This window comes from Anas platyrhynchos, chromosome 1 (genome assembly GCF_047663525.1).
Source record: "Anas platyrhynchos isolate ZD024472 breed Pekin duck chromosome 1, IASCAAS_PekinDuck_T2T, whole genome shotgun sequence".
Taxonomy (NCBI): Eukaryota; Metazoa; Chordata; class Aves; order Anseriformes; family Anatidae; genus Anas; species Anas platyrhynchos.
The window spans coordinates 69,536,153-69,562,048 of record NC_092587.1 but is presented as its reverse complement, the minus strand read 5'-3'; the positions used below and the strand labels follow the sequence as shown (position 1 = coordinate 69,562,048).

The following is a 25,896-nucleotide window of genomic DNA, read 5'->3' as shown; positions in this document are numbered from 1 at the left end:
CTGTGTTCGCTCAATATGCACAATGAGCAATGTAAAATGGCAGAAAATAAACTCATCAGTATGTTCCCCATATAAAATTAAAAAAAAAAAAAAACAGTACAATGTGTTAGCTTGAAACTTGAAATTGTTGTTGATATGTTTCTAGGATAAACTCAATCTGACTGAATGGCTTCCAAGCCTTTATTATCTCAAGTTACAAAACAAGTGAGCAATCTGAGTATGTGATCTTCCCCTTCTTCCATATAAAGGCAAGGAAACAAAATCTTTGAAAAGCCTCTTACTTCCACAGAAAGATTACTCTGCACTATTAAGGACATCTGGCTTATTTCTCATGTCCTGATTTGAAAAATGTTTATCAGGAGGTGTTGTTGTTTGTTTCTTTTGTCTGTAGCAATATAGAGATTTGGAATTACTTATGAGTATTAATAGATACTGTTTTGGTAAAAGTGGAAAAAAAAAAAAGCATGCTGATTACATTATATTTTTTTTCCACAAAACCATATAATAGTTTGTAATGAAAAATGTTCCTTTTAATTTTTCTTCCAGCTTCAATAAGGAGAAGAGGCAGGACATCGCAGTTTGTAAGATCGGTAAGAACTGATACTATTTGCAGCTAACTCAGTGGTCTCTGAGAAACTAGTCTAAGCTGTAAACTTTAATAGTTTCTACAGGAACACCTTCAAAACAAGGTGAAGTGATCCAATGTGATGAAATTCCAGAACTCACGCCTAACTTCTTTAATCTCCTAGCTGTCTTCAGTCTGCATTCTTAAAAACAAAACAAACAAAAAAAAAACCTAACGTGTATCAAGGTCTTAAAAGTAGTATATAGCTGCATTTAAAAGAAAAACAAAAATCTTAATTTTGTTTTCAGTATGAATTTGCAGGATTTGAAAAGTGGTAATGTGATATGATTTTAAAGGCAAGTAGTAAAAGTGGACCAGGTGTAAATTTTTGTTCCTTTAACTTCCAAGTGCAGATGTAATGATACAGTAAAGCAGTCAGACCAGCTGAATGAGTATGTCTGTTTCTAGGCTGATATACTATGTCTATGCCCTTCTAGATTAAAAAAAAAAGGGGGGGGGGGCTTTGGGAAAAGAAATGGTGGTGCTTTTTTTATTTCTTTAAAGAGCTAATCTCGCTCTCTCTCGCCTATGAAATACTGGTTTGATTCCACCCTCCTTCAATTTAACACAGCACAAGATAATGGCCAAATCTTCTTCCTAAACATTTCTGAAATAAATGCAGTTTTATTATTTATATTGAGACAGGGAGGCCTGCCACCTGAATCTTGAGAGGCCGTCCTTTAAAAATTCCATTGGAAATGAACACTAATGTTTGAAATTAAGGCGTGTTTTGAAATTATTAGTGATGGGACTTCCTGAAAATATGATTTTAATAATTTCTTGTGTGTGTTCCTGCTGTGTCACAAAACCGCATCTCTCCTATCAACTTCCATAATTTTGTTTGTTAGCATGCACCTCCAAGAACTGAGAGAATGGCTGTCAACCAGGACTGGAGCAGTGTTTATCCAACAGCAGCTGCATTTAAAGCTGCATCTGTGCCTCTCCCGATTAGAATGGGTTACCCAGTGAAGAGAGGAGTACCTCCACCAAAAGAAGGCAACTTAGAGCTTATAAAGGTAAGCCACATTGAACTGGTATGTTTTAACTTTGAAAATTGTTGTTCATTAAGACTGCACTGCTTTGATTGGAATATTTTTCACAGAATCATCTAGGTTGGACTAGGTGATCTTGAAGGTCTCTTCCAACCTCTGAGCTAACACTAACCAGTCCTCCACTAAACCATTATCACTAAGCTCTACATCTAAACTATCTACATCTATTTATATTGGGTAATGTTTTCTATAAAAAATAGAGTATTATTCTAATTAGATAGTAGCAAACCTAAGAAAGAAATACAAGTGAGCCAAATCAGCAGACTTGGCTGGGGTTATCATGCCTATGACTTTTATAACTGGGGTTAAGTCTTATGCTAAATGAGACTTGAGGAGAGCCTTCTTACTTTAATTTTATATTTAATGTATTGAATTACATTAACAAATGTTGAAAGTGTAATCAGATTTCAGTAATACCCCTTTATTTATGAACAAAATGCTGTTATTTTGGTAACTTTCAGTATGTTTATTCTAGATTCCCAATTTTTTGCATCTTACTCCTCCTGCAATTAAGAAACACTGTGCAGCTCTTAAAGGTGAGGATTTGGTTTTTAGTTGTTTCAGTTGTTTTCTTTAGCTTTTTTTTTTTGGGGTGGGGGGGGGCATTGTTTAAAGCAATGTCTGGTGCTTTTAAGACAATTCAAAGTGTAATTGTGTGACGGAGTAGGAAGTGAGATATGATCCATCTCTGAAGCTGGTTATTCATCAGGCTTTGGCTAGTCTTGTACTTTGGTTTTGCTTCATTAAAGTCATACAGGTGATGGGCAGGTAAGTCTTGTGAGGTTTCCAGTATGCCAGTGAGACTATTAGGTAAAGTGCTTGTAGTGAAGAATTCATAGTTTAGAGTCTTAAGGAAAATGAATGATGGATATGATTCAGTTCTAAGAAGATTATAACCTGGTTTAATCATGGCTATGGGCAGTCATTCTGGTATGCGTTTAAAAAAATGACATAAAAGAGAGGCTGAGTGACAGCAAGGTGTGCAGGGGAGATAGAGGATTCAGTGAAGAACAAGTGCACCTCTGCCAGCTAGCCATTTGAGAAAATCCAGATGTGGAAGCTAGTGTATGGAGGAGGTGATAAGAGATATGTCTTGAATTGCCTGTATACAAATGTACACAGCATAAGAAGGAATTAGAAGTCTGAGGAGTCAGAAACAAAGGGAAAGCTTGCTTGACAGAGATGCAGTGTGAAGAATGAGCTGACTTGTGCCAAAAAGTACAGTTTGGATGCAGACCTTTGCTATGAAGATGGGTGACAAGCTGGCTGAGATTTTGAGAGTCAGGATCAGAGGAAGCCAAGAAGGATGTATGGGTGGGCATCTTCCAAACTGGCTAATTATGAGGAGGAAGTGGATGAACCTTTCTTGAAACAGATTTAAAAAACCCTCACAGTTACAAGCTTTAATTCTCATGGGGAACTGCAGCCATCTAAACATGTCCTGGAAGTGTAACAGAATGGGACAGAAACAACCAAGGAGACTTCTGGGGTACATTATAGATAATATTTTGATGCAAATCCTGGTCAGACTGGCCATGGGAAAGTTCTGTTGCATGTGCAGATAAGGAAGAGCTGGTTGGGGATGTGAAAGCTGCTGGCAGTCCTTGGTTGTGAAAAATTATGAGGTTCAAGATTCTGACAGAAGTAAGGAAGGCAAGTAGCATATTGGCATCGATTTATTGATGCAAATTATCTGCCAGTTGATGAGGAGAGGTGATCTGAATTCATCGTTCGCAGACAAGGAAGAATGGTCACATACATGACAGCCTTGGTAATAGTGGTCATGAAACTGTGTAGTTAAAAATCCTGAGAGATGTGTACAAAACAGGCAGTGGGATTACAGCCAGGGCTTCAGGAGAATGGTTTTGGCTGCTCAGTAGTTTTGGCAGATCTTATGGGAGACTGTCCTGGCGGGGCAAAGTGGACAAGGAGAGCTGGTGGATGTTCAAGGACAGTCTTGTTAAAGCACAAGAATGGTCCATTCCAGTCAGCAGGACTTTGAGCAAGTATGTTAGAAGGACAGTGGAACTCCTGAGTGACCTAAGGTGCAAAAATGAAAAATACAGAAAGTGGAAGCAAGTACAGATAGCCAAGGAGGAAGAGGATATTTTTCCTTGACAAAGGAAACAGGACAAGAGGGAAGATGCGGGCAACTAACTGCAGGTCAGTCAGCCTTACCGCAGTCTTCGGAAGGTTATGAAGCAAACTCTACTGTAAGCGACGTGCTTCCAAATATGTGGAAAATGTGCGTTACAAAAAGCTGGATGATGACAGAGAGCACTACTTCAGCAAGATTTCAGATAATTACAAACTGGGGGAAGGGAGGGGGTAATGGGCAAAACAGGTGACACAGCTGCCATTCAGAGAGATGTCAACATGCAGAAAAAAATCTGCTGGTGAGACCCTCATGAAGTTAAGCAAAGACAACTACAAAGTCTTGGGTCTGGGATGGAATAACTCATGTAGCTGTACAGGCTGCAGGGGAGCATATGGCTAGAAAACAGCTTAGCAGAAAAGGACGTGTGAGGCCCAGCAAGCTTTTGAAAGTTGAGCATGAAATGTTGAAGGAATGAAGGCTAACTGCATGTTGGCTTGTACTAACACAAGAATAACCAGCACATTTAGGATTTTTGTTCCCCACACTTCATTTGGAACATGAGACTACAGTTGGAGTGCTGTGTCCAGTTCTGAGAAACCCAGTACAAATAAGACTTTTGAGATACTGGAGCAAGTCTAGCAGAGACCCTGTCATTATCTGAATAAATATGGTTTTATTTAAAAACTACTTCTAAAACATATATTACAATAAGTTTGAGGGGAAAAAAAAACATAGGTTACTTGTTTTCCTTTTTATTTTACAGATTTCTGCACTGAATGGCCAAGTGCTTTGAACAGCGATAAGAAATGTGAACAGCATTTTCCTGTTGAAATTGAGACAGTGGATTATGTTTCTGCAGGGACATCTATTCGTAATCCCAAAGCAAGAGTGGTGACTCTAAGAGTAAGTAGTACTGTGGTAAACACCAACCTTTGTTTTAAAAAGCCAAATGCTTGGCTTTCTTTTCAAAAACATTTACTAGTATGATACTTTGTAAGGGAGTATGGGACATAGTTCATTGAATGTCCAGAAAAAGTAGTGGTGAATTTCATATTGCAGCACGTTAAAATTAAGGTTTTAGTGATATGGATATGTATTTATAAATGAAGATTGAGCTCTGATATAGGCAAAATAGCATACATTCTGAAAAAATCAGCTTTTCCGTATGTAGACGCTTGTAAGTTATCACTTAGTGTGGGGCTGCATGCTTTACTGAAAATATCACCAACCTTTTCTGAAGAGATCTTTTTTTCTTTTGGTGAGAGATCTCAGTCAAATTATACCTGAGGTCTGAGGACCTTGGTTTTGGCTTTGACTTTTCATCATTGTCCGTGGCTGTTACACTGCATGTACTCAGAGAATTATTATATCAGTTGTTTCATTGACTACAGCACCAGTAGTTGACTGGTGCTGTAGTTATGGGGATCTCAAGTAACCATTGTCCAAACAAGTATTTAGTCTTTCATAATACTGTTGATTCAGTCTATTGTGACTTATGATGCTTAATATTAATTTGCTAGAATATGATGGAGACAAATCTGGAATCAGTAGTTTGTCCAAAACCATACTAAATATTTAATTCCTAACTTGAAATGGCAAAATGCGGGGGAAGAGACAGTAGTGTTAGGAACAGAAGGTTAAGAGCCAAAGAGAAAAGGAGAGTGTGTTTTCTAATTCTGCTTTATACTTGCCCTGCAGAACTGGAAAATCTTTTCTGCTACCTGTTTATCTGTTTGTTTTTTTTTTCATTTCAGCGAGCCCTCATTAATATACTTACTGAGTGAAGACATTATGCAGTTCTGTCAGGATTTACTTTAACTTGGTGGGGTCATGTAGATACATTTAAACCAAGACCACCTCTTTCTGTGTATTACTGCTTTAAGTAGTTGTAAATGGTGTGTTTACTTGTTCTAACCGTCATATTTGTTGATGCATATCTGTATTAACGAATAGTGTTCTTTTATACATTTTTGGTACAGCTAAACCCATGATAATAATATCAGGGAAGAATAACTTTAAAAATCTAGGAAGCAGTGTTGTGAAAAAATTGAATTTGTGAATTGTGTGTACATACATTGTGGATTTTTTTCTTGTTTTTTGATGAGGGATGGCCCTAACTCTATACTTTAGTCATGTTTAGTACTAACCCAGGTAAAGCAAGCTAGTATTTCTTGTTTCAGTATCAGCTGGAATTGACTTGGAAAAACTGCATATAATCAATTTTTACTAAGCTGCTGATGATGATGATAGAAGGAAGAAGAGCCTCAATAGGCTTCTTTGCATTGCTTTTTTTAAAACACAAATAATTATTTCATAGGTGGTCTAAATTGATTTTTTGCTTTTGTGCTGAGTTATGACGTAATTAGAGCATCTCTAGATTTCTTTGTTTTTAAATATGAATTAGAAGTATGTCACCCTAAGCCTGTTTGTGATTCTTTTTTTTCTGATTTGGTGAATGAAATTGTTTTGTCAGATAAAGCAAACTAATGCTGGAGATCTGGGTTGGTGTTTTTCAGTGTGCTGAAACATCCTATTAAGTTCAGAAGTCATGATCGTAATGTTGTATGTTTGTCACAGAGCTGTGTCTGAAACCTATTGGAGCATTATTTCTTTACGTGAATATTAGACAACGTTAAGAAAGTATTTCTCAAAAACTCAGCAATTTGTGTGAGCATTGCCAGACAACAGTGAGGGCAGGCTGTTCTGAAAACGAAGGCGATACAGAAGCAGCAAAGCAAGCAGGGAAGTGACCTCCCCAAAAGGGTGCAGTTACTACATGGGCAAGGTAGTAGAACTGGCCTGGTAATAGTCACCTTGTCCAATCTGATGGTCCAGTAAGCACCTGACAAGTCTGTAGTGATAAGGCAAGCTTGAGGTCAAAAAGGGACCAGGATTAAGTGTGGTGACAATACCCAGAGTCAGTCAACAGTTTAAGTAAATCCATAGAGATGCAGTATGAGTGAGGTCAGGCCAGTGAGTTAAAGATGTTGGTCAGGATCTGAATCAGTGAAGGCCATGGCCAGGCGCAGGCATAGCTGCATTGTGGCTCAGGCAAAGACTGAGTCTTGAGTGTCTCAGCTTAAACACAGCTTCTGTATGAAGCTACAAATGAAACTGACAGCTTTTTTCTTATGAAAGAAGTTTAAGTAGAAATAGTCTATCTCAGCTTCTCTGAGAAGAAATGTATTAATTGAATATTCAGATTTATACATGCCTTGTGTTAAAAAGCTTTTGACTAGTGATATAATTGTAAGAAATTCTATAAGTGCATATTTAATAGCTATATTTCCAATTCCTGATAAAAGATATGCCTAACCATATCTCAAAATATTTTTCAGGGTGCAGAGATTGAATTTCTCCAAATAATTAAAAGTATTTTCTCTTGTATTCCAAGGTTAAACTATCTAACCTGAATTTGGATGACCATGCAAAGAAGAAGCTTATTAAACTTGTAGGAGAGCGGTACTGCAAGGATACAGATATACTCACTATTACAACAGACAGGTATGGTTGCAGAAAGGAAAAAAATGCCATTAGCAATGGCTGCAGTAAAGAAAGCATAGTATCTCTTCTGGGTATATCAGTTAATTTTAATGTCTTTGCAACTTGCGTCTTTGTGTTCTTCTGTCTTTCCCCAGGCTAAAATATATATTTAGATCTACCAATACTCCTATTTATGTGTTAAAAATTTAATGGACAGATTACATAATGTGAAACCTAATATATGCTTAATATTATAATATATATATTATAAGATTATAGTAATATTAATAATTATAAGATATATAGTACCATAGACAGTCTAATCCATTGTAAGTCAGTACTGCTACTGAAAGGATTTCTCCCAAAGGTATAAAGATGGAAAAACAAAAGGAATTTTTTAATCAGTTTCTGTCCTTGATCTAGTTCACTGCAGGGCTTCTGGAACTGACCAGAGGGAAAGCAGGGAGGAGAAAGGGAAGTAGGAATGCTCCTCTTAGTAGTAGCAATGCCGATAACAGTCCTCTGAGTAGCAGTGCCAATTTTTGTCTAATTAAACTCATTATACAGCTATAAAATCATTTTGGATTATTTGTGTAGGTCTCTTCTGTTTAGAATTGAACTGAATTCTGTTGACTTTGTTTGCTATTTCATTCCTTGGTGAGTTAGTAAGCAATACCTGGGAAATCATGTTGCATGCAGGACAGATAGTCTCCTAAGTCTGAGTGCAAGGGTTTCTTCTGTGCTTGCTATCAGTCTCTCTAGAAAAGAGAGAGAGGAGCTCTTGTTTATCAAAAAGATGTGAAACAAAACAGCCTGCTGGATGAAGTGTGTGTGAGGGGGGAAAAAAGACAAGAGCTTATTGGAGATCAACATAAGGAAGAGATTAATGTCATCAAAGTCTCAGCAGTTGATTATGATGACTAATTTTAAGAAATACCCTGTTTCTGTAGTGCTGTACCTTATCCCAACACATTTTTACTTGTGATTCTGTTTTGACATACAGCTACATGCATGGACTTAAACTTTTCTTAAGTTAATTGACTAGATCTTCTGATCTGAACTATATCTAATGGATTTTTTCATTGTCTTCCTCCCTTCGGGTCTGGCAGAAAAATTGAGATTTTTAGGCTGTACATACTGATGTACGTTGTGTTCAACTTTGGCTATCTCAGGTAGAGGGCAAAGTGGAGTCCAAGATATGTTAGTGTGGTTTTTAATGGTTCCTGAAGATCTGTAAGTTCTTTTTGTACATTTTCCTTCAGACTTGCAGATGCTCATTCTTCCATGTCCTTAATAGTCATGCTTCTATTGTGATGTTATTCTTGGTTATGTGTAATTCAGAAATGTATGTGAATGAAACACACATTCCTGTAATACATGTATTTTCTAGGTTACAGATAAGAAAACTTGGTAGATCTAGTATTTTGTTCAAAAGTGTATTACAGTGATTTGGTTTCAGAAATGCTAGCTTTGTTTATATTTTTTTTTCAGGTGCCCACTAAGAAGACAGAACTATGATTATGGAATACACCTCCTCACAGTTTTGTACCATGAATCTTGGGTAAGCAGTTGGGGAAAATCTCCCACATGTTGTTGCTCTCAGTCCCTTCATCCCCTTCTCCTACCTTCCTCACATCTTCAAAAAATAAACATTAATTGAAACTTGTGAAAAGTTCTGTGACTGCGCACAACTTAGGACAAGTTATGTCAGGCTCTTCCTCTTACCTACCACCTTTCTTCAAATTCAGTGGAGATGTTTGAATATTCAACAGTCATCTTAGACTTCATTTCTCTAACTTTACAAATGCTATGCTGTTTCTTGCATATGTTGTATCTAATACATAGAACGCTATATCAGAAAGTTTTTAAAATTTTTGGAAGTAAACTTTCCTTGGAAGGCATAAACTTTGAATTTATCTGAACTAGCAAAGTAAGCTGATTCAAATTAAGTTTCACAAGCAACTGAATATCACATTTGTCATACTGTTGTCTGTTTGCTGGAATAGATTCACTAGGAGAAGAGCGTTGATGTGTGTGAAAGTATGTATGTAAATCAGGCTGAAAAAGAAACTGATATAGAGAGGCATGGTAGTTAGAGGAAGTTATAAAAACTGAAATACAATGTAATGTCTAGATCTTGTCCAATTCCAAAATCTTCTATGTATTGTACAGAGTCTTATATTTTCTTGGAATTTTCCTGGTCTGTAGTAAACTATAGCTGCAATTTGGAAGTGTTCTGCATCTTAAATACTCAAATTTTTTCTCAAGCCGGAAGGAGTGAGGACTGAGACTCCTTTTCGGATCTTTGTTTTTGCTCAGAAAAGGGATGCCATCCTGATCTGTTAGTTTTAGGGTTTCGTTGTGTCACGGTTAGTGTCCTGAATATAAATAAAGTTATTGCATCTCTTTACTAAAATATTTCTTCCAAAATGGATACATTGTAAACTCTTCTGTAATCACTCACTATAGGATGTATTTGGATTTTTTTCAAGTAGTTCATCTTGTTAAATTGTTATATAAGTGAAATAACTAACATAGAGATATTAAAGACACTATTCCAATTTATTGATATTTCATTACATTTCTTAGGATTACATTTCTTAGGTAGTCCTCTCAAAATAGTAAAACATCTTCAGACCTTAGCTCTTTTACAGTGAGTTCTTTAGATTTCTCTGTTATGATGCACTCTTTAAGTTGTAGCTGATTAGTTAAGAAAATTCAAACTTACTATTTTCAGTTGTTAGTATTTGAATTAAATGTAGTTATTTAATATTTTGAGGAATTACTGTTCTTGATTTTGATCATTGCAGTGATGACTGGAAATAAGGAGGTTGAGCTGTATCTTCTGCTCATTAGAAGTTTCCTTGAACATGTTTGGAATGGTAGAGTACATCAAATATAACTCAACTTATGCTAACATCTTAAAAAATTTGTTTGCCTTATTTCAAGTGCTTTGTATGCACAGATATCTTTTTTCTGAACATCATTACATTGCATTACAAATCTTAAATTAGAGAGAGATTGGCTTCCAGTATTTAACAATGGCAAGAAAGCTAGACACCACTCTCTTTATTAATTCCAGGCAGCCACCACATCTGTCCTTTGCTCTGGCATTACTTAGTGATAGAAGACAGGGCTATATGATATTGCTGTGGTAGTGTTCAGTATGTATTGAATACACACAAGTCTCTTTCCCTTTTATTACCTTTCAGCTTCCAGGTTAATATTTGATGAGTTCATCAATCAGTTGTAATTGTCTTTGATTTCCATGAAAAATTGATGATCTGCTGTGACATGTTTTGTTTTTTTTTTTTTTTTTCCATGATCACTGGTAATCCCTTTTAATAATTTGCTGAAAGATAGTTTGGATGCATTTTGTAAACCATATGCAAACCATCTGTGGTTTGTTTTAATCTGTGTGAACTTTAAATACTGGGGGCTGGGGAGAATTAGCTTTCCACATAGAGAGTAACATCAATCACATTTACAGAACTAATTGCAAGACTCTGTGACTTTCCCAGCAGAGTGCCACACTGTGGTTTTCATGCATGTGCTTTATGGAATTAAATAAAAAGATGAAAGGAGTGTTCCATTCTTGGTGAGTGAAAGCAATGCTGATGGCATGTAAATTGTGCTGTTAATCCTGAAAATTTTGCCTGCTATCTCTAAAACATGGCATAACTCTCTAATTTATAGTGGTCTCTGGATTCTGTGAACCAGCAATCATGTAAATATATTAAAAAGAAAAATCATCTGCTGATATACATCAGGAAGTGGATTTTCAAGTGTAATTACCTTTGAATTGCCAGTGATTCTTTTATTATGGTTATAAAATAGAGCACCAAAACCAGAGCACCAGTTTAGGAATCTGAAACCTATTTTTAAAAGAATGTCTGTGGGTTTGTTGGGTGTGTAGTGAACTACATGCTATATACCACTCTGTTCTGTAGAGAGGCGTTTCCAGCAGGAAGTTGCTCTTAAAGTAATGAGTATGAAGAGTTTAGCTCTGGCTTGTCTGTCTTTGCATGTATGTGCTTAGAAGGCAAAATTCATCATTGTGTCTCAACAGTATCCTTTGTAGTACAATTTTTCTCGTATGGTCTTCCACTCTTAGCTTCAATTAAAATCAAGGGCATCCACATCTCAGCAATTCTGTTTGTAGAGCAGGTAGAGTTTGGATGGAATTATTTTGCAAGAATCCTAGTTGTAGTGTGTTTACAGCTGAAATATGCACTAAGTCTGAGACAGAAAGGAAAGAGGGAAAATTACCAACAATGTGTACTGCTCATCCTCAGAGCATGGTTAAGAATATGGTTAAAAATAGTTTTTTTTTCCTTGCTTTGGGATTTGGAGAAGGGAGCTTGTTTGCATTTAAATAAATGAATAAAAGGTTATCCAAAACAAATTTGGCTAGCTGGTTTCTGAGAAGTTCCACAGCCAAAGTGAAGGAAGCATGAAGATAGGTTAGTGCACTGAAATAAGCATTTTTCTCCTCTAACTTGTTAGCAGTTAATGGATGATGCAAGAAAACAGTAGCCAAATAGTGAAAGGCTCTGAAGATACCACAGAATCATAGAATATCCTGTATTTTAAGGGGCTTATGTGCATCATCAGGTCCAACTCTTGGCTTTACACAGGACCACCTAAAAAAAATCTGACAGTGTTGGAGAGCATTGTCCAAACGTTTCTTGAACTCCAGCACTGTTACCACTGTAACAGTCACAGTTAGGTGCTGTTACCACTCCTTTGGGGAGCATGTTCCAGTGCCTGACCACCCTCTTGGTGAAGAACCTCTTTCATCCAACCTGAGCCTCTGACACAGCTCCATGCTGTTCCCTTGGGTTCTGTTGCTGATCACCAGCAAGAAGAGATCAGCACCTACCCCTCCATCCCCCATCATGAGGAAGCTGTAGGCTATGAGGCTTTCCTTCTCTGGCCTGAACAATCCAGGTGACTTCAGCTGTTCCTCATATGTCTTGCCCTCTACACCCTTCACCATGTTTGTAGCCCATCTCTAGACACAGTCTAATAGTTACGTCTTATATTGTGGTGCCCAAAACTGCACATTGTACTCAAAGTGAGGCTGCACCAGCGCAGAGTAGAGAGGGATGTTCACTTCCCTCAACTGGCAAGCAATGTTGTGCTCAATGCACCCCAGGATATGTTTGCCCCTCTTGGCTGCCAGGGCACACTGACTCATGTTCAATTTGCTGTCAACCAAAACTTCCAGATCCCTTTCCATCCTCTCATCTCCAAGTCAGTACATATAGCCATGGTTCCCCTGTCCCAAGTTCAAAATACAGCACTTGCTCTTGTTAAACTTTATATTGTCTGTGCTTGCCCAGCTCTCTGATTTGTCAAGATGTCTCTGCAAGACATCTCCACCCTTGATGGAGTCAACAGCTCTTCTCAATTTTGCTGTCATCTGCAAACTTACTTAAAATACTATACCTTCAAGTCCAGCATCCAAGTCTTTTATGAAAACATCAAAGAGAATTGCCCATAAAATGGAGCTCTGGGAAACCCATGTAGTGATTTGCCATCAGCCTGGTGTAACCCCATGTACTGTAACCTTTTAAGTCTGATACATCATCCAACTGTTCACCCATTGTAGTATGTGTTTATCTGTATGCTGCACATTTTGTCGAGAAGGATATTACGAGAAGCAGTATTGATGGCATTACAGAAGTTCAAAAAGATTACATCAGTTGGTTTCCCTTGGTCAACTATGTGGGTGACCATGTCGTAAAAAGAAACTTCATCACCGTCATTTGTGTTGAAGATGGAGGCGAAGAGAGCTTTAAGTATCTCTGTTTTAGTCTGTGTTCCTGTTTGTATCATGACAGTCCTCACAAAGTAACGGACCAATGTTTTTTCTGGTCCTCCTTCTGCTGTTAACATACCTTTTTTAAAAAACAAACAAACAAAAAAAAAAACTTGTATTGCTCCCTACAGTACTGGTGAGCTTCAACTGTAATTGAACTGTTTTGCATGGATTTTTCTCCCTGCAATGGTGAGAAGCATTTCTGTAGTCCTCCCAAGTTGCCTAATCTTGTTTCCAGTGGCCATGTACTTTCTTTTTTCAACTTAAGTTCCAGAACTTCTGCTGGCTTGCCTGACTTCTGACATTTTGGAATTGCCTATTCTGTGCTCTGGAGAAGTGAAACTTAAAAATTGTCCTGCATTGATAGACCCCAGTGTCTTCCAAAGCACTTTCCCAGGGGACCTTACTAACTAGTACTGTGAAGTCTGTTCTCCCCAAATCCAGAGTTGAAGTTCTGGTAGCAGTTTACCTCCTATCATTGAAGGTTTTAAATTCAGGTACTTCGTGGTTGCTATGGCCAAGATGGTCAACAATCACCACTTCACCCGTGAGACCGCTGTTCACAAGCAATAGATGCAAGAGTGTACGTTTCCTAGTTGTCTCTCTTAGTTCATGTACCAAGAAGTGACTGAACCAAGGTTTTTAGCTCATCTTACTTGTTCCTCATGCCATGTGCGTTGGTGTAGAAATATTTCAAATGTGTTTTGTTGTACCCAGCACCTTCATGAGCAGACCAAAGGATCTCAGTAGTACACAGTTGCTCAAGTTTTGGCGTGCTGTCCCATACCTTAGCAGCAGTGGGCCTGGTTTTATTCTTTTCCTCCAAATATAAAGCTTTGTTGATCAGCCCTTATAATCCCTGTGCAAAAGTCCTTTTTCCCCCTCTGGAAAAAATGTGTAACCTGTCAGGCATCAGCAGGCCTGGTGTTGTGTAGGCCATCCCATATGCTGGAGATACTGTCAGGTGGAGAGGATCTTGCAGGACAATTCAGGCGTATTTTACAAGTTTGAGAGCTCCCTTTTTTGAATGCATAGAGAAGGAACTAAAGCGAAGGAAAATTTTACTGGATTTTTTGTGGGGGTGAGTTTTAGAGGAAAAAGCAGAGTTAACACTGAGAGAGAAGAGAGGGGAAATGAGTAGAAAGACTGCTGGTAAGCGTTAAGATAAAGAAGCTGACAAAGGTGACAGGAGTGCAAAAAAAAGTCCATTCATGGCCTGGGAATAGAGAGAGTAGCTAAGGCTGTATGATTACTTTTAGGGAAAGTGGGATACTACTGGGTAGCCTTTGGGCTATAAACCCTAGTGATTAGTAGTTTTAAAAGAGTATTGCATTTGAAACTGTCCTCTCTTTCCTGTCTCTTATTTTCACATGTAAGCATAAGCAATGGACTTCAGCAAAATCTTGCTAAAACTGAGGACATTCAGGACTTTTCAGGGTTATGTTATGACTTTATGAAAACATAATGCAGTGTTACCAATTGGCATTTAATCTGTATGATTAAATGATGAGAGGAGGATGAGAGGAGGAAAAAAGTGGATTAATTGTCTGGTCCATGACCTATGTTTATTATCATGGTTTCAAATGAAATGCATGGTAATGTAGAAAAGCTATGGGAAGTTGTTCAAAATACTGGCAGCACACTGCTGGATTGATAGTTGTTGCTTGGTAACTATTCTGGGTTTATGTGGCAAGGTTTTGGTAGCAGGAGGGCTGCAGGGGAGGCCTTTGTGAGAAGTCTAGAACCTGCTTCAAGTTAGGTAAGAGCCAGTTCCACACAGCTCCAAAAGGAACCCAGCCAAGCCAATAAGTGATGTTGGTTGTACCTCCATGAGAGCAGACTTAAGAAAGGGGGAAAAACTGCTGCAAAAGAGTAGCTGGGAGAGAGGAGTGAGAACCAGCCCTTCAGACTCCAAGGTCAGTGCAGCAGGAGGTGCTCCAGGCATGCAGCAGCAGTTTCTCTGCAGCCTGTGGAGAGGCCCCTGGTGGAGCAGGCTGTCCCCCTGCAGCCCATGGGTCCCACATGGAGCAGATCTCCATGCTGCAGCCCATGGAGGAGCCCCGGTGGAGCAGGTGGATGTGGCCTGGAGGAGGCTGCGGCCCATGGAGAGCCCCCGCAGGAGAAGGCCCTGGGCCAGAGCTGCAGCCCATGGAAAGGAGTCCACACAGGAGCAGGGAATCTGGGGGGAGCTGTTGCCCACCTGTGGGGGACCGTGCTGGAGCAGTTTGCTCCTGGGGGATGGACTTCATGGTACGGAGCCATGTGGGAGCGGTTCTTGAAGAGCTGTAGCCTGCGGGAAGTCCCTGCAGGATCACGCTGGGAAGGTCGGCATCCCGTGGAAAGGAGCGGTTGAGATACAGCATTAGGGACTGACTGCAGTCTCCATTCCCTTGCGCTGCTCAGAGAGAGGACGTAGAAGAGGGTTAGTTTTTTTTAGAGAGGGAAGGTGTTTGTTTTTAGTTTCTCACTGTTCTAGCTTTTTAGTGTTAGGCAATAAATTATATTAATCTCCCTATGCTGAGTCTGTTTTGCCCATGACATTAATTGTTGAAGGATGTCCCAGTCCTAATCTCACCCCTTGAGCCGTTCCCTTCATGTTTTCTCCCCCTTTCCCTTTGAGGAAGGAGAGCGAGAGAGCAGTTGTGGTGTTTAGCTGCCCATCAGGGTCAACCACCACAGTAAGACAGTGTGCTGATTTTTGAGAGGGATCTGAACAGGGGGAGCAGTACTTGCATCTGCAAGTCCTACTGCGTTCTTGGTTCAATCATTCATATTACAGGCTGGCTAATGAGGTTGTCTAAATCTAATAAAGAGCTCAATTTCTTTGGAATCTGTTACCTAAAAAGGTGCTGAAGTAGCAAGAAATATGCTATCAGATTCCAGGCTGATGCATTTGGCAGCTTGATTTTGGTAAATGCAGGTAGATGTCAGACACGTGAGTCCAGTTACCTTTAAAACATTCAGATTTGAAAAGCAAATTCACTATTTTAAAAATACTTCTGATCTAAAAATGTTTTAATGCTTTGAGATCTTCATGTTTAATGACTTTCAGGCTGTTAATAAAATGTTTGTGTTTTTATTAGCTTTCAGAACTTATTCAATAGATATCTGACTTGCACCATCTGGCAAAGAATCAAACTTGTTTGGGACTTTCCTTTTTAAATTTTAAAGTCCTTTAAAAAAACTCCATGGGATTCTTTAAAATTCCTTTAAAATTCCTTTGGATTTTCCTTTTTAAAATTTAAATTCCTTTAAAATTACTACCTAGGATTATGCCTGGAGTGAATTCTCCAAATGAAAAGTTGAGATATGTTAGGTAGATTGTTAAACAGCAGCTCAAACAGTTGTATTTTTGCTGCTTTACATGATGGTACTTCTTGTATACTGTAACAGCAGCTCTAAAAACTTAATGTATTTTAATGGTATTCAGTTGTTTTTAAAGAGTAGTAGATTGCTGCCCTCAAGTGGTTGAAAATAGCATAAACTTCTTTGCACTCAGCTGGGATTAATATTTTATTAATAAAAAGTAAAGTTGTGTTATGAGTTTAAAGTAGGAGGGAATGCCAAGTGAGCAGACAGTTAAATTTCCAATAAGGAAAAACATTAATAGTAGCTTATGAACGGAAGGGATCTGAAAAAGATAGAGTGAAAAGGAAATAACACAGAGTTGTTTTAAATTAGTCAAGACTACAGAAAGTTGCAGCAATATAACGAGGGCCTGCTCAACATGATTTTCAACATACACAAATACAAGTTGATGCAGCATGGAGGAAATCATCCTGCATTACACATACCTGGTAAGATAATTAATAAAAAGTTGCCATTTCATTTTCTATTCTCCAGTGTACCTCTTAAGTAAAATGTGTAGTGTGACAAGAAAAGGAGGGCTGTAACCCAGCAATTGTACCTGTACATGTACCTGAGAGAGAAGGATACTGAGCTCTGGACATTGTTTAATATCACTGAAGACTTCTTAGTGTAAATTTCCTGTCTCTGAGATCTTAGAATAACGAAGTGTGATATAATTACACCCTTCGTACAATAGTGTTTCTTCAGTACCATACCTTATATATAGTACAAATAACACAACCTGATGCTGAGGTAAGGGTGATCTCTAATGTTGTGATACTTAAAAAGATACTTACAGATAAAGGCACTTACTTTGTTTTCAAATGTATATCATATTTTATTATGCACTCACCAATGATCAAAATCTAATAACTTGCAAAGAGTCTATCATTATTGTCAGTCAGAAAAGATAAAGTTAGGTGGCATAATAGATTTTCAATTTAATAAACTCTCTTTGAATATCTGAACTAAAATATTTAAAATCAAATGAAAGAAATATACTATCAGGAAATATGCATTGCAGTGAAAAAAGTTAAACTACTTTGCTTGGAACCACAGGGGATGAACACTGAAGCAAACATTTATCACGAAGCCAAAGTTGAAACAAAGCTGTAGCTTGCAGTGGTTGAATTAAAAATTGTCTACGTAATATTTCTGACTTTATAGAAGTCTGTTGCATTATTTTCAGCCCAGGAAAGTTGTTACTGTTTTTTTAAGAGGTAGTCTAGATTATGGTGACTACTGGAGACTCAAAGTTAGTGGCAGAATCAGAGATGAAGTCTACTGAATTTCATTAAGTATGGAACTTTTCTCTTACATCCACTTTTATTTTTTGAGGCAAAGTTCTGTTGTTCTACTCTTTCATCTCTGCTTATTCTCCTTTTTTTATTTTACACTTGTCCCTTACTGAAATCTTTAGTACTCACAGTCTTCCTCCAAATTTTCCTTGATGCTCTAGAGGTCCTTCCTGCCTTGTGCCATTGCTGCATCATAGATAATATTTTTGTGAGTTCTGACCAAAGTATTTTAACCTATTCTGTGTCACCAAGCAAATAAAAAATAAATAAAATTGTGTCCAATCTCTTCACATACAAACATGTCTTGCCCTATTTTCAAATTTACAATTCTTAAATTGCCAACTTAATACTGCACTTCAGTGCTGTAATATCTCTAAAAATATACATATCTATTTTGGCAACTCCTCTTTGGCTAAGAGGTATCCAGTAATTTGGAGCATCCTAGCATTTCTTACCTGAAAATCTGAAATCTGTGATTATTGTACCACAGAGGTTTTTGTTTTGTTTTTTTTTTTTATATCCATTCAGTACTAAGGAAGAAGTATATTTAATCCAGCCTATATAGAATTTGAAATGTCATTTTCAATTTAGGAAATCTCCTCCCTTCAAATAAAATCCCACTGCAATACTTGTTCTTTGCTAAACAGCATTATTTTTTAAACTGTCCAAAATGTCAACTGTCAATTGACTAGCATGCGTCATGTTTTTATTTTTTAATTTTTTTTTAACATGTGTGCCAAATACAGTTTCAATTGAAATGTCTTCCCCAAAAGAAACACCAGAGAAGTAACAATACTAAACCCCCATGTGGCTGTGACAAAGTTTAGGAAGGATAAGCTGGCAGAAAAACCACAACACAGTGAAAAGCATACTGAAGTGATCAAAAATGATTTCCTATTTTTCTATAGTTAAAGTTTCAGTTTGTATTGATGCTTCTTAGGTAATGACTCTTATGTAAAAAGCGGTTTCATTGGCTGGAGTACATCTGAGGTATATATGCTGTGTCAGCACATCAGATTAAGCCCTCATTTTGGGAGGTTTACAAACCTTTCCAGTGCTTAAACTGTAGCACAGCAGATTTGCTTAGATATAAATAGAAATAAATTCTTAACTCTGTTTATGACATCGATATTTATGTATTTGCATTAGGAAGTATATCTTGTTTAGCAGTAGGTTAAACTCCTTTGATTTTCAGATGAAAAGGTGTTTGTTTTGTTGTGGTCACCTTCCCTCCCCCACCAAGTTCTAATTGGAAGTTATAATGAGAGAAAGTTGAAGTTACCAGCTGAGTGCATTATCAGCCAGGCTGGTTAATACTTACTGAGATACTGTGTTCTGTGTGATAGAATGAAGCAATTGCTTTTAGTTGATTTAATAAAGAAATATGTATTCATGAATTTTAACCTAGTTCCTAAAGTGTGGATTCTCAAAATATGTTGCACACCTTCACACTTTTATTCCAGTTTTCATTGTTTTGTTCTTGTTTACTACATTCTTTACTAACATTTTTAAATTTCCAGGAACAAAAATACCTAACTAATAAAAGTCAGAGTGGAGACCTCCTTTTCAAAGGTTCTTTCTTTGTCTTATTTGTCTTCATAACACCTTAGACTGAGACTACAACATTTGCAGTATTTCCACAATTCAGAGTTCGTGGGTACTTGTCTACCTTGTGTGCTTTTTCAAATGAAAATATAGTTCACTTTTTTTCCTCTCGCAGTAAATCTGGTTGAAAAGGTATTTAAGTTTCACTCAATACAGTCAGCTTGCAAAAATCTGGATTCTGTTCAGTTTCCTGTTTGTGATGTATGTCTGGACCTGTGTACAGCAGGATAACTTTTCATTTTGAGGCATGGCCACCAACATTGCAGTAGTGGATACAAGCTGCTTCTAGTAGGGCTGGGGAACAGATTTTGAAATCTCCCCCCACCATCAAATCACTTCCTGGCTCCCTTATCCCCCCAGAAGTCAGATTTTGTTTTAAAATCCATTTTGATACACCATTCTGCTGGGAAAGATTCCAAGGAAGAAATACTTAGTGTTGTCTGTTTTTCCTTGTGTGTGTGTGTGTGTTTTTTTTGTGTGTCCTGTAGCTCAAAAGAGTCAGGGAAACTGGTAATCTGTTTATCAGCATGCATCTTTGAAATCCCAGAAGTAATTTGTGCAGCAATAGAGATAAATGTAATAAATGTGGTTAGTACTTGTTGTCTCCTATATAACTCGAAGGCATTTAAAAGCCTCACAGTTATCTTTTGTTTGAACTTCAAACTTGACTCCGGCAAATGGTCCAGAGACTGGCCAGGGGTGATACCCATATTCCTTTACTCTTGAGAAACCCAATCCCTGTGAGAGAAGTTTTGCTTTAAAAAATGTCTTGGATGCCATTGTGCAGGTAAATGAGGGATATGTAAAATATAACTTTAAGAACGTGTCAGTCTCCATTTTGATTCCTGTTATTTTTCAAGCATACAAGGAATAACTTACTAACTTGCTCTACTACTGTTTTAGCAATAAACAGTAGACTAGACTAGAGTATGTCCTTTATTTCCCTCTAGAAAATGAAGTTCTTTTACTTCTGTGTTGTATTGTGTCCAGGTTTTAATGTCAGTCATATGAGCCTTTTAGTAATGTTAATTACTGTTTCTGACTAAACATTTGGACTCTGTTTTAAAGACAAGAGATTCCATTCACCAGATGCAGCGTTTATTAAAGTATTTTTAAATTCAGATAGACAGACCCAAGCACACAGGGTTATAGGTAGAAAACAATTCTCAGGCATTAATTAAACTTTGTTAAATATTACGATTCAACTGCAAAAGCCTTGTTGACTAATGGACAGGATAGTTCATTAAATAAAGAAAATCTCCTGTGATTGTCAAGTTTATTTGAATTCTGCAGTCATGTGTCAGTAATGGGAGTTAGTTGTTACTAGCATAGCAGAGCTAAAAATTTACTGACAAACCCTTTATGGCAAGGGATTAAAAAAAAAAACAAAAACAAAAGAGCAGACCAAACACAAAATGCTATGAAGGCTTTAGTAGAGTAGTTCTTTAAGCTTACTTCTAGAGAGATAAGCTTTTGTTTTATACAACAACTACGTAAGGAAAAACATGACCACCAAAAAAAAAGTACATCAATTTGTGATTCTTACATAGTTGGAAAAAAGGATAATGTCAGCATTGTTTACGTTAATAATACACAATACTTATTTGTATATTTTTAAAATATGTAAGTATACCAATTATCTACATACACATATTTGCAAATGTGCAATAACGTTCTGTTTTAATTTCATTTTTATGACATTGAAATATCCCTTAAATAGCAGGATGTCCCACTGAATTAGGAAAATGTTTAGATACAAAATTTAGTCTAAGTATCAACTTCCTAACCCACGTATTTACAGGCACTAGGATGATATCTTGTGTACTTAACTTCTGATCCTGTAATGGATCCTGCAATGCCAATTAGGTTAAAAAAAAAAAAAAAGCATCTTGTGGATAGAGATTCTTTGGAGGAGCAGTGTTTTGCAGGAAGAGGAAATGGATTAATTGCTGGTGTTTTTCCTTATGAGTAACAATTTAAACATTTCCCAAATGCTGAAGGATTGCTCTCTCTCATCATAGGTTACTTGGTATGAACTGTTTCAGTTGGCATATTATAGCCAATGTAAACATACCAAAATCATATGCTAGGGACAATAATAGCTAGGTGACTTTTCAAAAGCTTGAAAATTTAGATTGACTTAAATTTACTACTTCTAGAACCTTTTTTATTATTCATTATGTATATATAATCCATAAGCTTTTCTTCTCATTTGGACTGGTCTTGTTATATCTGTCAGATATGTAAATAACTTGGTAAGTGGGAGGGAAGAAACTCACTGTGCACAGAAAACGTATGGTATATGGGCATCTCTTTGAACTCTGTTTGAGGCTTGAGTTACAAGACTTGTACTTCAGAGGACAAATGTCTTCCAGAATAGAAGGTTGTGTGTTTTTTATAAGTGAATTGGAATGAGAGGGAAATGTTTCTACAAATTACTATAGCTTTGTTTCAGTTTTCAGTAGTCTTTAAAATAAGGTGTATTTTCTTTCAGAAAACAGAGATGTGGGAGAGTGAGAAGACTGAAGAAGACATGGAGGAGTATATCTGGGAAAATAGCTGCTCTCAGAAAAATGCCCTGGATACACTACTTCGAATAAAAGCCACAGAGAATGTTAGTAATGTAGCTAAGGAGGAGCTGCTTGCATCTGAAGTAGTTAAGAATTACAGAAACTCTGTAACTGCTCTTAAAAATGAAGGTGAAACAGAAAGTAACATGTCTCAGTATAAGGAATCTGTGAAGAAATTATTAAATATATAAGCATTACCATGAAAGATTCTGCAGGTACATCTGATTATTTATAGACATCTTAAACTATAGTTAATAGCTCTGTATGATATGGATATGTAATTATTTGGAACCTTAACCAGAGCTATGAAACTTGATGATAAATTCATTTTAAAAGTAGTCAGATATTTCTTTATTGTTGGATTTTCTTGTAAACATAATTTTTCTGTTCATGAATCTTGTTCTTTGAATAAACTATATTTTGAGTCATATTGGGAACTTGAACATTCTATTCTGTGCTTTCTTAGCATGGGAGATCCAGGCACAGTTCTGTATTTAATCACATTCTGACTTCTCACACAACTTCTTGGCATATAGTTAAACAGTTTTCAAAAACAATAAAATGACTTAGGCTCCAAGTTCCATTAACCTCGAGGCTCTTAGTTAAGAGATCTAAAGTTTCTAAATGTTTTCCAAATGTCACTCAGTATTTTTTCTACCTCTGCGCCCCATCAGTTAAGTAAAGGTAGTGTTCCATGGAGAGGTGTCGAAGTATGCTGAATGGTGAGTACTATGCTGAGGTGGTGAGTACTGAGGTGAGTACATTGCCTAAATAGGAATGGACTGAGTCTTTGTACATTGAGGTGTGCTGAGTATTTTCTTGAGCGTACCCAGGTTTGGCAAGGAAAAAAAGTAGCTTCCCACTCTGCTGTGAAGCACAGACGAGGAAATAAAATGGATGCTTATATTTGGTAATTTATATTTGAAAGGAATTGGTTTGAAAGATTAGAATCATAAGAAACTTCTATTGCCTTCTCACAAATAAATAAAAAATCCTTAAAAGTACCAGTGTGAAAGTACATAACTCTGTTGCTGCTTTTATTGTATCTCCTCAGCTTGCTAAGATTTCAGCTTAGAGAGAAAGCCTTCATTTTCTGGAAGGGGTGGAAGGAGTTTTCATCAGACCAACGGATTCTGCATGCCTTTAAAAGACCCTAGCATGTGGCATTGCCAGCAGCTGGTTGAGAGGAAACAGCCTTAGAATAAGAACATTAAAGATGGAAGAAGTGAACTGATTTTTGCAGTGTTTGGTGTGTCTTAACTTATTTGCTGCTAAGGCTTCTCATTGTTTTTTGCTTACATATAGCCAAAGAGTGTATTTATTCCCATTTCTAAAATAATGAAAGTTTGGTAAGCATTCTTTTGGAAGGAGACTGAGTTTAATGCATTTTTTTCCTTCCTATGAAAATTGTGCCTGACCTGGAGATGCATTTGAAAAAGTTGTGTCTTGTGATGCATTCATAATTCTGCATTCACCAACTTGATTATTTAGTGGTCCTTTCATTTAAATTCTTACTAATGTGCATTTTTATCAGAAGCTGGGAAAAGTTCCTACTTCTATCAAGTTGTTCCTTAATTCAAGAACAATGGGGAAGGTGTTTAAAATTCTCATTTGAAATAGTACATCTGTGTAATTTCTAATCTTTCTTTGAACAGCCATGTAACCAAAATCATTGAGGAAGTAACTGCAGTTTGACTCAGAGAATGGTATGGATGGTGGAGAAGTACCTGGCTTTAGTCCAGAGGAGATTTGGTTCTAGTATATACACAAGAGAAAATAGTTTCCTTGATTAGTTTTGTCGGTGCTTGCATAAAGACGGTGTACTAGCAAGCATATGTAATGAACTTCTGTTTGCAGTGACATGTTTTGTACCAGATGCTTGTGAGTTCCCCTTAGAGATTGTAAGAAATCCATTACCCACAAGCTTGCTTTTCTCCATAAAAACTGTCCTTATGTACTCAGAACATACGGGCACCTGATAGTCTTTCTTGCTTTAGAGGGCAATTCATTTTTTTCTGTGTTCTTCATAGGCTTTAAATTGACTTAGGAAGATGCCTGTGAAAGTTGTAGTTAAAATAAGTTTGACTTAATGGTAGAAAACAGAACAGCAAGGCAAGTTGATTTTTCAGTTGATTGCATTAGTATTTTATTAATGTGGCAGCTAATTAATGAAAAATCTAAAATAACCAGGAACTCTAGAAAGTTCCCTCTAAAGTGTTCAAGCAGAATTTATGTTCTACGTGTTCCATGAAATACAGACAGGATAGAAGGTGTCTGTCTCCAAAGTGCCAGGACACTGAAGTGTCTACCAGCAATAGTTTTGTTTTTTTTCCTCATTCTGAGTATTTACTAAGTAAGAACATTATTGAGACTAATTCACTGTGTTCCATAACCCTATCCAACACTTGCCATTAAATCAGTCATAGATGCTGGTTTTCCAGTCATACCTGGCTTAATGACTATGGCTATAGAATGCTTGGCCAGCTGGCCTCAAAAATCTATGAGGCTGACCTCCAAACTTAATTTTCAATGTCTTTATCGCTTCCTCTTCTTGCTAAGAAACATACAAGCAAGACTAAAACCTTTATAACCCTGTAAGTGCCCAATCAAGCTGCTAAAATCAAAGGAAGTATCAAATTAAGTTAAATCTGTGGTGTTAGCAAATTTGTGGTGTTAACTAATGGTTTATGTTACAGTGCAGGATTTGTAGTGCAGTGGACTGAATCACAGGTAGGCTGGATGATATTTTGAGCTGTCATCTTACATGTTTCTGATTTTCTGTTTCTCCCTCAAAATTGTTTAGGTGTTTAAGAGTGTCAGTAATCTGCTGTGATTTTTGTAGAACACCTAGAGCACTGGAATCTTAAATCCCAGTGCAAGTCCTCCCAACCTTAATGATGATGATACAGTGCATGTTTTTATGAGATAAATTACACATCTTTAATTTTCCTGTATAACACTTGCAGACTACCTCACTGGAAACTTCCATTGTAGTGTAAATGCTGTGAAGAGTTAAGAGTAATAGAGTACGGTAGTAAATACATCATTATCAGTGGTCTTTTTATTAATGTATTTTATGTTATAATGTAAATGCATCACCCTGAGGTGTGTATCATTATATACATTTGTATGTATCATGTATATACGTATATACACTCTATACACGTATGTGTATGTGTGCATTCTTCTGTTGCAAGGTAGTGCTTGGGGGTTCATTACTTTTAGGTAGAAATGTCAATAGCTAACATGTAAATCAGGAAGCAAGTTAGGCCCCCCAGAACATAAATTGGGAAGCAATGAGAAACGGAAAACCACACACAGTGTCTAGATGCATTGGCTCTCTCCATAGGCAATTATTTTACTGGTGTTTACTGGCCAAGAGGAACATGGCGTTAGTTCATGACAGCTCTGACCTCAGGCAACCCTGTCCATCATAGATTGAAATTTGAGCCGGAGAGCTACTATATTTGCTTCTTTGCGGTCACTGTTCTAACCTCCAAGTAGCAGATGTCTCATTTCACATCCAAACACTTGCCCCCACAAGCTGGAGAAGTAAGTTCCTTATGGCAAGGAAAACATAAGCTGTCTCCAATGGAAAAAAAAATCACACAAATTAAGCTCTTGGCCATCTGGAAGAGTTGTGATGCATAGTTTTACTGGTGCTGTTGAGGAGACTAACCTTTCTTTTATCTCTCATATAAACATTCCAGAGAAAGACTGAGATCTAGTGCTTGGTCAAACTAGAACTTGCTTTGTCAGTTTTCTGGCTATTTTTTTTGCATCTAGAAACTAATCACTGACATAAGATGTCTTTAGTAAACAGTGTGTTAAGAGTTGTGAAGTAAAACAGTGTTGCTAAATAGTCTCTTGAGGTTGTTTGTCTACATTCTAGCATACTTTTGCCCTTTAAAAGGGGGTTTTAGAACACTAAGCATTATCTGTTGTTTAGATTAGACAAAAAGGTCTATACAGAGATATGATTATAATTTAGCC

At 37.2% G+C, this 25,896-nt stretch overlaps 1 protein-coding gene across 2 annotated transcripts in view; it reads left to right on the top strand.

Annotated features, from left to right (window-relative positions):
• MRPS35 (mitochondrial ribosomal protein S35) overlaps positions 1 to 22,333 on the top strand; it is a 54,503-nt gene extending 32,170 nt beyond the window's left edge. For both annotated transcript variants that reach the window (XM_038173126.2, XM_021273881.4), the window contains exons 2-8: positions 547 to 590; positions 1,474 to 1,641; positions 2,153 to 2,213; positions 4,539 to 4,678; positions 7,170 to 7,279; positions 8,750 to 8,819; positions 21,828 to 22,333. In XM_038173126.2, coding sequence (XP_038029054.1) covers positions 547 to 590; positions 1,474 to 1,641; positions 2,153 to 2,213; positions 4,539 to 4,678; positions 7,170 to 7,279; positions 8,750 to 8,819; positions 21,828 to 22,094 — 860 coding nt within the window. In that variant the 3' untranslated portion in view covers positions 22,095 to 22,333. The remainder of the gene's footprint in view (positions 1 to 546; positions 591 to 1,473; positions 1,642 to 2,152; positions 2,214 to 4,538; positions 4,679 to 7,169; positions 7,280 to 8,749; positions 8,820 to 21,827) is intronic.
• Positions 22,334 to 25,896: the final 3,563 nt, after the last annotated feature.